The 15,477-nt window shown below is 37.7% G+C and overlaps 1 protein-coding gene across 1 annotated transcript; it reads left to right on the top strand.

Moving 5' to 3' along the window:
* The first annotated feature begins 102 nt into the window (after window positions 1-102).
* LOC129568563 (uncharacterized) lies at window positions 103-8,131 on the top strand. Its single transcript, XM_055446615.1, has one exon. It carries the CDS (start codon window positions 103-105, stop codon window positions 7,603-7,605), a length of 7,503 nt encoding a protein of 2,500 aa, XP_055302590.1. The 3' UTR covers window positions 7,606-8,131.
* Window positions 8,132-15,477: the final 7,346 nt, after the last annotated feature.

The raw sequence follows: 15,477 nt of genomic DNA, 5'->3' as shown, positions 1-15,477 counted from the left end.
TCCTTACCTTTAACACCCAATGGTAAGCTCGACCGACGATCACTACCTGCACCGGATGATGAGGCGTTTGCTCGTCAACATTATGAAGCTCCTCTGGGTGAAATGGAGGTAATGTTGGCCAATATCTGGCGTCAACTGCTTGGCATTGATCGAGTTAGCCGACATGACAATTTCTTTGCGCTGGGTGGTCATTCTTTGTTGATCGTACGGATGTTAGCACATTTGAGACAAATCGGACTGGATACTACCGTACGAGAAGTATTTGGTGCTCCAACGCTGGCCACGTTGGCCTTGAATATTGATCGTTATCAGATAGTCCCAGTTCCACCCAATCTTATCACTACAAACAGTACAGGGATTACTCCAGAAATGTTACCACTTATCAATCTATCTCAAGCAGATATCGATGCAATAATTGCACAGGTGCCTGGTGGCATAGCAAATATTCAAGATATTTATGGGTTGGCACCACTACAGCACGGTATTTTGTTCCATCATCTGATGGCCAAAGAAGGAGATCCATATTTAACAGTAAGCCGGCTTAGTTTTATTGACAGAACAACACTCGAGCGTTATACACACGCTCTACAGCAAGTGATTAAAAGACACGATATCCTGCGTACTGCTTTCTTCTGGGAAGGACTCAATGAACCTGTACAGGTGGTTCAACGCCAGGTTCCTTCGATACTAACCGAGATAACGTTGGATAATAAGTTTGAAGTAGTATTCGAGCAGTTGAATAACCAATATAATCCACGTCACTACCGTTTAGATTTTACACAGGCACCACTATTGCGTTTGTTGGCTGCACAAACATCTAAAGACAATTGGGTGGCAGTTCAACTGATTCATCACATAATTGTTGACTTTACCACAATGGAAAGACTACAAGCAGAAATCCGTACAATATTCGACCAGCAGAGTGAAAATCTAAGAGTTCCCACACCATTCCGCCAAGTGGTAGCCCAAGCTCGCATAGAAGTTATCCAAACTGATTATACTCGATTCTTCAGTGAAATGCTCACAGATGTTGACGATTTAGCCTTACCATTTGGTTTGAACCACACTGGATGGAACCGTATGGATATGATCGAGGCGCAGTTGCAGCTGTCTCATGAATTGATTGATCTGTTAAGAGGACATGCACGGCATTTACGGGTCAGTCTGTCCAGTTTGTGTCATCTGGCCTGGGCACAAGTGCTTTCTCGAGCTAGCGGTCGTGAAGCAGTAGTTTTTGGGACTGTGTTACTTGGTCGTTTACAAGCTGGCGAAGGCAACAATAACATCATGGGACCGATGATTAATACGCTACCCCTGCGCTTGGATATTGATGATAAGAGCGTAGAGACTGCAGTGTGTCATACCCATGCCCGTTTGAGTGCATTACTAGCACACGAATATGCACCACTTGCGTTGGTACAACGCTGCAGTGGAGTTCCAGCTGGATTGCCATTGTTTAGTGCACTGATGAACTATCGTCATAAGGCGAAAACAGAGCATGTCAATGCTTCACTTCCAGGGGTCAGATTTTTAGGTAGTGAAGGGAGAACCAATTACCCGTTAACCCTCTCCTTGGATGATAATGATGATACCTTGTGCTTGTCAGTCCAAGTCGTATCACAAGTATCAGCAGCTCGTGTTGGTGCTTATATGCAACAAGCCTTGGTGTCGTTATCCGACGCTTTAGTTAACAAGTCAAAACAAACAGTTCGAACATTTACTGTGGTGCCACCGGAAGAGTGGAATTTGTTGCTAAACACCTGGAACAACACCTCGGAGACCTATCCACTTGCCCGCTGTCTACATCAGTTATTTGAGGCACAGGTGGAACGCGACGGACAGTCGATCGCCGTGGAGTATGAGGGTGAGACTCTAAGCTATACGGAATTAAACAGCCAAGCCAACAGACTAGCACATTTCCTGATCGCACAAGGTATCAAGCCAGATGATCGTATCGCACTTTGCGTCCAACGTAGTACGAAATTGCTAGTGGCAATGCTGGGCATTCTTAAAGCGGGTGGCGCCTATGTACCACTCGATCCGAAATACCCCAGTCAGCGGCTGACCAACATTTTACAGAATTCAAATCCAAGGTGTCTTCTGGCAGACGCCGTTGGCCAAGAAGTACTCGGAAACCATCAAATACCATTGATCGACCTAAAAGAGACTTTATCCGAAAAATTATCAACCCATAATCCAGATTTGATAAAGTTGGGCCTCACGCCAGTCCATTTGGCTTACATTATTTATACTTCTGGCTCAACCGGAACTCCGAAAGGGGTGATGGTTGAACACAGAAATGTAACAAATTGCCTCTATTTTATCAAGGACGCGTTCACATCTGAAGATTTCAAGCACACCTCGTTTTCGACCTCTGTTAATTTCGATATGTCCCTTTACGAGTGTTTCGCACCATTATCAATGGGAACAACGTTGCATATTATGACGGATGCACTTGCGCTCTCTACATCGTCAGACATCTCCATGCTCAGTACAATACCTTCCGTTGTGACAACGATACTTGATACAGATTGCTTACCAACGGCGCTGAAAGCTCTCCATTTGATTGGCGAGCCACTAAAAGCCAGCTTAATCAAACGAATATTCACGCACACTCAAGTCAACGAGCTGTGTAATCTCTATGGCCTGACAGAAACGTCATTCTTTTCTACGTTGCATAGATTTAAACGAGGCGATGATGTAGTTGAAACGATAGGACGTCCGATTGCAAACACTCGTGTATACTTGCTTGATGCATATGGTGAGCCAGTGCCATTAGGAGCCGAAGGAGAATTGTATATTAGTGGCGATAGTGTAGCCCGTGGCTACCTGAACCGCCCTGAGCTTACCGCCGAACGTTTTCTACCTGATCCATTCAGTGAAACACCAGCAGCACGCATGTACCGTACTGGTGATCGAGCACGATATCTGCCTTATGGTGATCTGGTATTTTTGGGACGTATGGATCAACAACTAAAAATACGTGGCTTTCGAATTGAGCCTGGCGAAATTGAAGCTCGTCTAGTCGAATATCCTCAGGTTCATGATGCGATAGTACAATCTTATGGAAATGGATCAGATGCTCGTGTTGTCGCTTATATCGTGACTGATCCACACACTTCAATAGTCCAGAATATGAGGACATATTTGTCGAAATTGCTGCCTGATTATATGATACCAACGGCTTATATTTGTCTACCATCCTTGCCGCTTACACCAAATGGTAAGCTCGACCGGCGAGCGCTACCGGCTCCAGATGATGTGGCTTTTGCTCTTCAACATTATGAAGCTCCTCTGGGTGAAATGGAGGTAATGTTGGCCAATATCTGGCGTCAACTGCTTGGCATTGAGCAAGTCAGTCGACATGACAACTTCTTTGCGCTTGGGGGCCACTCTTTGTTGGTCGTACGGATGTTGGTAAAGTTGAGACAAATTGGACTGGATACCGCCGTACGAGAAGTATTTGATGCTCCAACGCTGGCCGCGTTGGCCTCGAATATTGACCGTTATCAGGCAGTCACTATTCCTCCCAATCTCATTGCCACAGACAGCACCGAAATTACTCCAGAAATGTTACCGCTTATCAATCTTTCTCAAGCAGAAATTGATGCAATCATCGCACAAGTTCCCGGTGGAGTAGCTAATATCCAAGATAGTTATGGATTGACACCTTTACAGAGCGGTATGTTGTACCATCATATGATGACCAAAGAGAGCGATCCATACTTGATGATAATCCGTTTGGAATTTTCTGACCAGAAAACACTTGAACATTATACAGACGCTCTACAACAAGTGATAACAAGACATGATATCCTTCGTACCGCCTTCTTCTGGGAAGGACTTAGTGAACCGGTACAGGTCGTTTTGCGCCAGGTTCCCTCGGTACTCACGGCATTCACTATAGATGATACCGGTGAGACGGTGCTAGATATGTTAAGCCAGAGCTTTGAATCGGTTCACTACCGCGTAGACTTGGCGCAGGCACCGCTTATGCGTTTGATGGCTTCACCAACATTAGATGGGAGTTGGATTGCGTTGCAGATGATGCATCACATTATTATTGACCATTCAACACTGGAGAGACTACAGGCAGAGGTTCACAATATCATGGGCGGAAAGATTGACAAGTTGACAATGTCCACATCATTCCGTAATCTTGTAGCCCAAACTCGAATAGGAGTTAGTCCAGTCCAATACACACGTTTCTTTACTGAAATACTGGGCGATATTGATGAGCCAACCCTACCATTTGGTCTGAGGGACGTTGGCCAAGACGGGACCAACATCAATGAAATAGAGCTTATTCTACCACAGATGCTTAACAATCAGCTACGGACGCTTGCACGAAAGCTTCAGGTTAATCTGGCTAGCATTTTCCACTTGGCTTTTGCACAAGTACTTTCTAAAGCTAGCGGACGTGAGGCGGTAGTCTTCGGCACTGTGATTCTCGGACGTTTACATTTCGGAGAGGGAATCAATAGTAATATCATGGGACCAACGATTAACACGCTACCATTGCGATTAGATATTGATGAGACGAGCGTTGAGACCGCAGTACGCCTTACTCATGCTCGATTGAGTTCATTGATGGAACATGAGCATGCACCGCTTGTATTGGTACAACGATGCAGCGGAATGCCAGTTGGTGCACCTTTATTCAGCTCACTGATAAACTATCGTCATAAGGTGAAAACAGAGCATGTCAATGCTTCATTTCCAGGGGTCAGATTTTTAGGTAGTGAAGGGAGAACTAATTACCCGTTAACCCTCTCCTTGGATGACAGTGATGATATCTTGCACTTGTCAGTCCAAGTCGTGTTACAAGTATCAGCAGCTCGGGTTGGTGCTTATATGCAACAAGCCTTGGTGTCGTTATCCGACGCATTAGCCAACAAGTCAAAACAACCAGTCCGAACAATCACAGTGTTGCCACCGGAAGAGTGCACTTTGTTGCTTAACACCTGGAATAACACCTCGGAGACCTATCCACTTGCCCGCTGTCTACATCAGTTATTTGAGGCACAGGTGGAACGCGACGGACAGTCGATCGCCGTGGAGTATGAGGGTGAGACTCTAAGCTATGCGGAATTAAACAGCCAAGCCAATAGACTAGCACATTTCCTGATCGCACAAGGTATCAAGCCAGATGATCGTATCGCACTTTGCGTCCAACGTAGTACGAAATTGGTAGTGGCAATGCTGGGCATTCTTAAAGCGGGTGGCGCCTATGTACCACTCGATCCGAAATACTCCAGTCAGCGGCTGACCAACATTTTACAGAATTCAAATCCAAGGTGTCTTCTGGCAGACGCCGTTGGCCAAGAAGTACTCGGAAACCATCAAATACCATTGATCGACCTAAAAGAGACTTTATCCGAAAAATTATCAACCCATAATCCAGATTTGATAAAGTTGGGCCTCACGCCAGTCCATTTGGCTTACATTATTTATACTTCTGGCTCAACCGGAACTCCGAAAGGGGTGATGGTTGAACACAGAAATGTAACGAATTGCCTCTATTTTATCAAGGACGCGTTCACATCTGAAGATTTCGAGCACACCTCATTTTCGACCTCCGTTAATTTCGATATGTCCCTTTACGAGTGTTTTGCACCATTGTCAATGGGAACAACGTTGCATATTATGACGGATGCACTTGCGCTCTCTACATCGTCAGACATCTCCATGCTCAGCACAATACCTTCCGTTGTGACAACGATACTTGATACAGATTGCTTACCAACGGCGCTGAAAGCTCTCCATTTGATAGGCGAGCCACTAAAAGCCAGCTTAATCAAACGAATATTCACGCACACTCAAGTCAACGAGCTGTGTAATCTCTATGGCCTGACAGAAACGTCATTCTTTTCTACATTGCGTAGATTTAAACGAGGCGATGATGTAGTTGAAACGATAGGACGTCCGATTGCGAACACTCGTGTATACTTGCTTGATGCATATGGTGAGCCAGTGCCATTGAGAGCCGAAGGAGAATTGTATATTAGTGGCGATAGTGTAGCCCGTGGCTACCTGAACCGCCCTGAGCTTACCGCCGAACGTTTTCTACCTGATCCATTCAGTGAAACACCAGCAGCACGCATGTACCGTACTGGTGATCGAGCGCGATATCTGCTTAATGGTGATCTGGTATTTTTGGGACGTATGGATCAACAACTAAAAATACGTGGCTTTCGAATTGAGCCTGGCGAAATTGAAGCTCGTCTAGTCGAACATCCTCAGGTTCATGATGCGATAGTACAATCTTATGGAAATGGATCAGATGCTCGTGTTGTCGCTTATATAGTGGCCGATAGAGATACATCATTGTTCCAGGATTTGCACACTTATCTCTCGACCTTATTACCTCACTATATGATACCAGCGGCTTATGTGTGTCTACCATCCTTACCACTCACACCCAATGGCAAGTTAGACCGGCGAGCACTCCCACCTCCAGATGATGAGACGTTTGCCCGACAGAAGTATGAAGCTCCACAAAATGAAATGGAGGAACACCTGGTCGTCATTTGGAGTGAGTTGCTTAACATTGAGCGCATAAGTCGACATGACAATTTTTTCGAATTGGGTGGCCATTCTTTGCTGGTTATGCATCTGAGTAATAAAGCTAGGTTCTATAATATTCACATTGATACTCGTGATATATATTCCTTTCCAATACTCAAAGATTTAGCGGAACGTATAACTAACCATTTCAAGAGATTGTACTCTGATGTCGCTATTCCAGCTCGTCAATTTGGAAATGAAACACCTCTATTTCTTTTACCAGACGGCGATGGAGGTATCTCTTATGCATTCGAACTTGCCCATGACATAGATAAAAATATTCCCATTTATGTCTTACCATGGTCGTCGCCAGAGAACATCCAGCCATCATCCATCGAGGAAATGGCTGATGCAATGATTTCTCTTCTGAAGAAAATTCAACCAAATGGCCCTTATGCGATGGCTGGCTATTCGGGTGGTGGTATTTTAGCATATGAAATAGGAAAACAACTCATAAGCAATGGATGTACTGTTTCGTTCTTGGGCTTAATCGATACATATCCACCTATTGCAAATGTACTCACCGAAACTGAAATATTTGTAACATTCTTGCTGCTTAAGTATCCAGTTTTCAAAACGATAAACGATTCAATGTGGTGGGCCCGTGTCATGAGATTGACTCTCAATGAAGCAATTGAAGAGATCAAGAAGATGAATATATATTCAAAAAGTTCAGATATTGAATGGGAAGCATTGTTGTCGAAACAACGTCATAATTACCAAAAGATTTGTGCAGCGTTCAAATTCGATTCACTTTCGATCAATACATGTTTATTTAAGGCCGTAGATTACAATTCGTTTCATGTTGATAATGAGCACTTGGACAAGTACTTTAAAAACTATATGGACAATTCGAAGAAATTGTACAGCTGTCCGAAATTGGGCTGGGAAAATTTTGATTGTTCAACAGATTTCCATGTTATTGCTGTAGAGGGTGATCATTTTACAATGGTGAAAGATCAAAAAAATCGGTTTCTCCTGGGAAAACATATAACAAAGTCTCATCGACAAGGACAGAACCCCCAACACGTATTGTAAATTCTGTACCTGAATACAGAACGTAAGTAGGTGTAGAAATGTGGATCGTTTCGTTTTCTCATCCTTTGCTATGATTGTCCTATCTCACATACATATGTGGTTAACTATAGTTATGTACGAATTATCTAAGTACCATTTAATTACCGAAGCGATTGTTATGCGCTTAAAGTAAGAATAGAATAGAACAGATAAGGGATAAATACTACAATTTGATACAACTGTGCAAATCATCAAATTCGATACATCGATGCTTGCTTATAAAATAAAATCGAATTGAATAAAATCTATTATTATTGTTTATTTGATTCGGTATAAGATTTTACAATCATTACACATGCTGCCCATAGGGACAATTGGGTTATACATTTTTCTTAATTCTAGTGTTTCAGTGAATTATTGCTTTATTTTTATTTATTAAATAAATTTGTACTATAAAGTTCTTTAAAATCTATATAATCACTCGTATTTCGGATTTCATCTGGAATTTCATTCCACAAACCAGGACTACTAATATAAACAGAAGTTTTCTGGAAATTATTCTTTGGTTTTTGTACTATTAGCTTATTTTGAGATCTAGTGTTATTAGAGTTAATTGTAATTAAATCACAAAGGTAACGAGGAGCTTCACCGTTTATTATTTTATGTATCATACAAGCGATGTGAAGCGTGCGTCGATCAACAAGTTTTAAAAGTTTTAATGATTCTCTGTGAGGGGTAATGTGATCTCTTCTGCAGACATTTGATATATATCTCATACAAATATTTTCCGTAGTTGTGGTAGACTATGTCCATGTAATCAAATATTGGCAAGATCAGAGATTTATAAAGTTGCAATTTAATTTTTTTTTTTGTAAATCTTGTGTTACAATTATCCTCTCCAGCCATACAGAACAATTGCTGATAAGTTTTTGATCGACAGAATGAAATAATTGTCATGCCCAACTGCAGCTGAATTCAAGTCACACATTCAAATGAAAAATTGAAAGAACATATTCACACAAATAAATGAGTTATAATTTTTCATACGCATAAAATACTGAACCCTAACTTTAATTCATATATGGACGAAACCACCATTCAAGATGTAAAACACAAGAAATAAATAGTCTTACCTCCGTAAGACGAACTTTTCCGCACCGTTTTCATAGCGTTCAGCTTTTATTCAGATTTTGCCTAGGAAATTTATAAGAATTTTCAGAAAAAAACAACAGTACGTTCATGTATTTTATGGAAAATTGTATTATGATTCCGAAAATCTTGATGTTGGGTATTCAAATGAAATGAAACGTCTGATTGTCTTTATTGTCGTCTGAATACTGCTTGAATTCAACTTCTCATTTTCTACGCAGTTTTTGGCTTAAGATTTACCTCTCTTTCAAAAATGCAAAATAATCGAGTATTGAAAAAACTGAACTTTAATCGAAGAACTGCAAACCAGTCGAATATTTGGAGAATGAACTTTGATTTTAATTAAATCAAAAAATGTGGACGGAAATAATAAGCTATTCGACAAAATGTTTAATAAGCAAGTTGAATGAACTGATTTTTTTTGTTTCTTCTTTGATGAAATTAGACAAAAATTACCAAACCGAAATCAATTGGTCATTATGGCGATGCAACACTTGAAAACAAGTATCCAAAAACTTAGACAAAAAAAAAACAACAAGACCGCAGATCGTCGCTTCGCTCCTCTCTGCGTTCTTTTTATGTTGTTTAAAATGGTTTTTTTTAACGTTAATTTGATTTTTCCATCAAATTATTCATTCAAGCACTACATGGAATGTAGTTTCAATCGAAGTATACATTTCTGTATTTTATGAAAATTATTTTAATCAAAATCAATAATGTTCGACCCGGACTGTATTTTTTCTGGAGATTAACTTTTACTTTGATGAAATTTAATATGTAAGAGAAACATTAAAAAATTTGGTTATAAATCATATGGATATATAAATAAATATTATTATATATTAATTAAATAAATTATGGTATTATTTATTATATTATTTTGGTTTTGGGAATGATAATGTGAACGTGGATTGTACATTATTTCACATTGAGAATTAAAATAATATTAAATTTTTTTTTGAGTTATCCCAAACATGAATTACATGAACATGACATTATTATATTTTTGTAATTAGGCGTAATTGCTTTATTTCAAATTAGAAGTTTGGATAGAAAAAAGAATTAATTTTCGGTCCAAAAAAATTGCCTAAAGAGTCTTAAAAATTTCTTGGGAAAAAAAACAAATGCAATAGCCTATATTCCATGTATTCTACATTCCATGTAGTGCTAAAAATGTGTGTATTATTTATGGTGGAAACAGCTGTAGTTCATTTGTTTCGTATATTCTTTTGATGTGGTTTCGTAGTTCGCTGGTCTTTTTTTAATTGTCTGTTTCGTGCTGATTGATTTTTGGATGGTATGTTGCGGGGTTGTGTCCCAAAATGATGGTTGTGGCGTATGCAATCGAGAAAATGCTACAGGAACATCCATCTGGTTGCAACGTTGCCGGTTCGATGAATTGATACTGTGCTCCGGGGTACAGGCGAGTGAGGATTTTTCGTTGATATACGTCCAATCTTTTGCCATGATTGCCCTCCCCGTGTAGACTGTATAGTGAACTGTGGTGTATTGGCCAAGAAAGCTGGCCTGGCTGCTGTATATTATTTGCAGATCGTCTCGTTCGGCTAGAGTCGTTTGTATCGCTCTTGTTTTTGTCCATAGCAGACTAGATGCATGTTGAATGGTATGGTTCTGTTTGCGTTCATCAAATTTATAATGAACATATCGATTGACAAATCATTTAAGAATTCTGTTCCAACAATTTGATTTGTGATTGATTCTAGATCTGTAGTTTAACACAAGTCTCCGATTTCGTAGTAAAATCCATCCTCTTCCAACTCGGGAAAATCCACATTGTTGAGAATAAATGAGACTTCAGAGGCGCTATCACATTCGCTATCAGAATCACTATTCAATACCGATTTGATACGAAAAAAGATGGGTTAGCGGGTGCTAGGTTGTTCCTGGACCCCTATTATTTCGATGAAATGAATCGAGTGGGAGTGATAAAATCCACCTGGGAGCCTATTTTGGGTACCTCCCGAACAAAAATTCGATTTTTCAAGGAATTTTAAACTAACATACCCATTTAATACCAAAAAGGTGGGTTAGCGGGTGCTAGGTTGTTCCTGGGCCCCTATTATTTTGATCAAATAAATCGAGTGGGAGTGATAAAATCCACCTGGGTAGCCTATTTTGGGTTTTGGCCATTGAGTATAATCAAATACTATACGATTTATTTTTAAGTAGTTTACCGCTTTAGTAGTGATTTGAAAACTAACTAATTATTCTAATTGATTCGCTTTTTTATTAAAATAATTAAAGTAATTAAAGTAGGGGAAGGTGGGGTAATTCGGAACACCGCCAATGAATAGTTTAAGACATGTGAACAACTGTCATCGTTTTCTCTAAACAAAACCTCATATTTCCATTAGCACTCGACGAGTGTGTATGTACTATTGTGCGACATCGACATGAAATCAAGTCATGAAAATTTAATATTGAGAATGCCTGTCTGCATTGATTTCACGACATTTTTCGAAGAATCAACTCTGATGAATATGTTTATAATTATCGTATACCATTAATATTTCGACTCACAAAAGCAATTTTGCATAAAAATTCATTGAGTGACGGAAACACGATTATGTTGTAAGCCTTAGTGAGTGGGGAATTTCGGAACGCCCTATATACGAAAAATTGATCAAGTGATTTTTAATACTTTTCAAGTTGATATCGCATTTTTCATGCATATTTATTATATTTCATGCAAAATTTCGACAAATTACTCATTGCAATTTATGCGATCGAGCTGTCCACTTGGAATGCACCAAAATGATTGGTAGCTATTTCACACGCAACAATTACAAATCTGACTAACAACAATCGCTATTTTTGAACTTTTTCCTCATCAAAATTAATTCTTCTGCCTTTTCCTAGTTCTCCATAAACGTTTTGCATCAAAATTGTTTCAGTTTTCTATCCATTTATGGAGTGTTCCGAATTTCCCCTTTTGAAAATCGCAAAATCAAGGGTTTTTTGCCAACAGGGTACATTTTTTCAACCGATTCGAATTTCAACAAGCGGCAAGGTCCAAAAGTTAGGTTTTTACATTTACCAAGTCGTACCACTTTAGAATTTGGAAAAATGTTAATTTTTTAGAATGTTATTAAATTATTTCGATGTGTGTTCCGAATTTCCCCACCTTCCCCTATACGTATTGAATGAATATAAATTATCATTAAGAACATACAAATATCAAAAACATAATAAATAAAAAGAATTACATTCGTAATCCCAAACTTTTCCGTACCGTTGTCCGCACTTCTGGTTATTTTTTGTGAAGTTTCTTGATTAAAGGCAGTTTTCTGTTGAAAAATCGGTCACTTCAGTTAAAAAACTTCGACAAATTTGTATGGAAGGTTCACATAAATCGACTCCGATTAGCTCAAAACTACCTTCAGAGGTTTCATTTTTAGGCGCAAAAATGAGATTGTAGAAGTCTCATGCTGATCGCATTGTCAAAAGTTTAGGAAAAATAGAATTTCGTTAGAAATTTACAAAAAGTGTATGTCACCTAAAAATTCCCTAAAATCGTAAAAAAATTCCATAAAATCATAATAAAATTTCCCAAAAAAGGGATAAACACATACGAAAATTGACTTAAAAATAAACAAAAATCTTCATAAAATTCACGAATTATCGTAATATTTTTTTCTAAAAGTGTAATAAAATTTTAGATTTATTGGAATAATTTTTCAAAAAATCACCATAAACTTGCAATTCGGTAGCGTTTGCGCATGTTTTATTATGACTTTTCTTTCGTCTTATTTATTGCTTCTAACGAACGGAATGAATAAACCACTCTCAGAATTCAAAGGAGATTTACAAATTGCAATATATATTTAACCAAATACGCAATTCGAAATTCGTTATCCGCAAACCGTTACATTCAACGCAACAAAATGATAAACAAATATTTCCTGAGCGAAATAAAACAATACAAGACCGAATAAGAAAAAATTGTGGACGATTTATTGAAAATAAAATAAAATACCAATATAGGGGAATTATGTGTAGGTTGACCCGCACTAATCATTTTAGTCATAACTTTTTATGGAATAAAGATAAATGCGCACTTGATATACCATTGGATAGAGAGCCGTAAAAGCTACAATTTGATCAGGAAATTCATTAGTTTCGGTTGTAAAAACAAAACATTTCGGTCAATTTTCTAAGAGGTCTGATTTTTGGCAACAAAATTTTTTCTTTGTAAGTTGACCCACCCTATTTTTTTTTAGAAAAACATGCAGTATAAACACTCAATATATGAAATTCATTTGATTTCGTTGGATTTTCAATCGTTTTCGGTCTTTACAACTACGAAAAACAATGAAAAAATGTAGAAAAATATAGAAATAGTAGAAAAATACATATTCTCAATTTTTTCATATTTCATCGATTTTTTCGTGTTTTTCAAATCCAAAAACGATTGGAAAGTCATTAAAATTCAATGAATCTCGTATATTAAGTGTTTACGCTGAATAGTTGTCTCATTTTTCTGATTTTTTTTCGGGTGGGTCAATTTACAAAATTGGTCGACATTTCAATGTGCTCGGAAAGAATTTCGCCATGTAATGATATGTGTGAAATGACTTCGGATTATGAAAATACACGAAAAACTAGCAAAGAAAGCTTATACTCGCTTTGCTGATATCTTTGAAATTGTCTACTTGATGATGGTCCGAAAAAATTTAGTTTTTATAAGAATGATTTTTTTTCGCAAAATTTTTTCATGAGCCGATCCGAGTCGTTTAAGAAGCGTATTCACTCTTGGGAACTACTTTTATATTGGTTTTTGACGTTTCTTAATCGATTGAGACTAGCCAAATTGACGATTTGTCGGTCAAAATACAAAATCGGCGGGGTGGGTCAACTTACAAAGTGGGTCAACTTACACATACTCCCCCTATATATTTGCAATTCGTTATTCGCAGACGCAACGTTTTTTTATTTGGTAATAGTTCTTTTTGTGTTTTTTTTCTCTTTTAACAGATCATTGATTTGAATTTTTAATTTTCTTTTCATCAGGGACAGTGGCAAACAGTGGTGTAAATGAGATTATATAATTAAAAATTCAATTGGTTTCAGTGGTTTATTCATTACGTTCGCTAGAAGCAATAAATAAGACGAAAGAAAAGTCATAATAAAACATGCGCAAACACTACCGAATTGCGAGTTTATGATGATTTTTTGAAAATTTTTATTACACTTTAAGAAAATTTTTTACGATAATTCGTGAATTTTATGAAGATTTTGTTTATTTTTAAGTCAATTTTCGTATGTTTTTATCCCATTTTTCGGAAATTTTATTATGATTTTTGGGAATTTTATGTCACTTTTTGTAAATTTTATTAAGATTTTTGGAAAATTTTATGCCGATTTTCAGTCCACCCAAAAGTTTGGTTTTTGCGAATCATTGCAATGAGACGATTTTATACCGATGTTGCCATCTAGAACTACGTGCCCGTCACGTAGTACTTAAGGCATAGCAATGGCGACTCATTAATACTGTCAGAACTGTCAAATGCACCAAAATGACTATACATTTCATTCATTCCTGTGTATTTCAGGAGTAATGTGAATTTCATGTCAATACAGAAATGTGCTATTCGTTATGCTCGTCCAGTGTCCACAGTACATTTTTGTGCTGTCCACAGTACATTTTTGTTCTCTCCATAGCACATTTTTGCATTGACATCAAATTCACATTACTCCTGATTTACACCAATATTAGACGAAGAGCCATCAAACAAAAGACATTACTCCTGAAATACACGCTTGTGAATAGATGATATCCGTAGTTCTATAAATTTTTCTCTTCAAAAAATCAAAATCAACATTTTCGAATACGAAAAATTTCAACAAGTTTTCTAAAATTAATACAGAGAACTCGTTTGCATTAAATTTGAAGACATAACCCAGAAATTGGAGCGCTATCATTGTTTATCATTGTCGTTACTCCTGAATTGCAAAATCTCTAATTCAAGAAATTTCAAACAATCTTTCATATATTTATTTAATCAGAAATAAGAATGGTGTTTCAAAATAAAAATTCGCTCTTTATTGGTGACGATGTTTTTTTCTGCTACTGTCCTCAATGTAATACTAATAATATGTATATGGCGGACCAAAATGCCGGAAACTAACTAACGAAGATGCTGTCATGGCGGAGCAAAATACCGGAAGGGCATATTTACCAAATTGTCATTCCAAACTGTCATTCCATTATACATAATATGATGTACACTTCAGAACTTATGAAATCGAAAAATAAATTTAAATAAATTTACCGGTTTTCACGGGTTTTTACACACACTTGTTGACGCTTGTTGAACTATCAAAAACAAACTATAAACAATGGCTGCCACTGAGTAATGGCTGTCACTGCAGCTATGAAAGCCCATACTTAATGTATGTTAGGTACATATAAAAAAATAAATAAAAAAATAAATTCAATCTAAAATATATTTAAATAAATTAAATAATCATAGGAATAAATAAATGTTTCACTAACAGTGAAGACATTTTGTGCTGATATATTTCGATTTTCCACCGAAACAAATGTAATTTCATTTGGTCGATCGGAGTTGCCAAAGAAGGTAATGTTATTCAGGAGTAATGGGATTTGTTCATTAAATTTCAACAGTGAATGCGTCGTTGATTTATGTTTTATTGTTGGACTTTTGTCGTAAATATAAACGAATCTATTTTCCATGTATTTTACAATTTATTAGTCCAATG

The sequence above is a fragment of the Sitodiplosis mosellana genome, unplaced genomic scaffold (genome assembly GCF_009176505.1).
Source record: "Sitodiplosis mosellana isolate CC-2019 unplaced genomic scaffold, AAFC_SMos_1.0 Smas_scaffold_20, whole genome shotgun sequence".
NCBI classification, from domain to species: Eukaryota; Metazoa; Arthropoda; class Insecta; order Diptera; family Cecidomyiidae; genus Sitodiplosis; species Sitodiplosis mosellana.
Note: the sequence above shows the minus strand (reverse complement) of the source record. Positions and strands in the feature narration are given on the sequence as shown.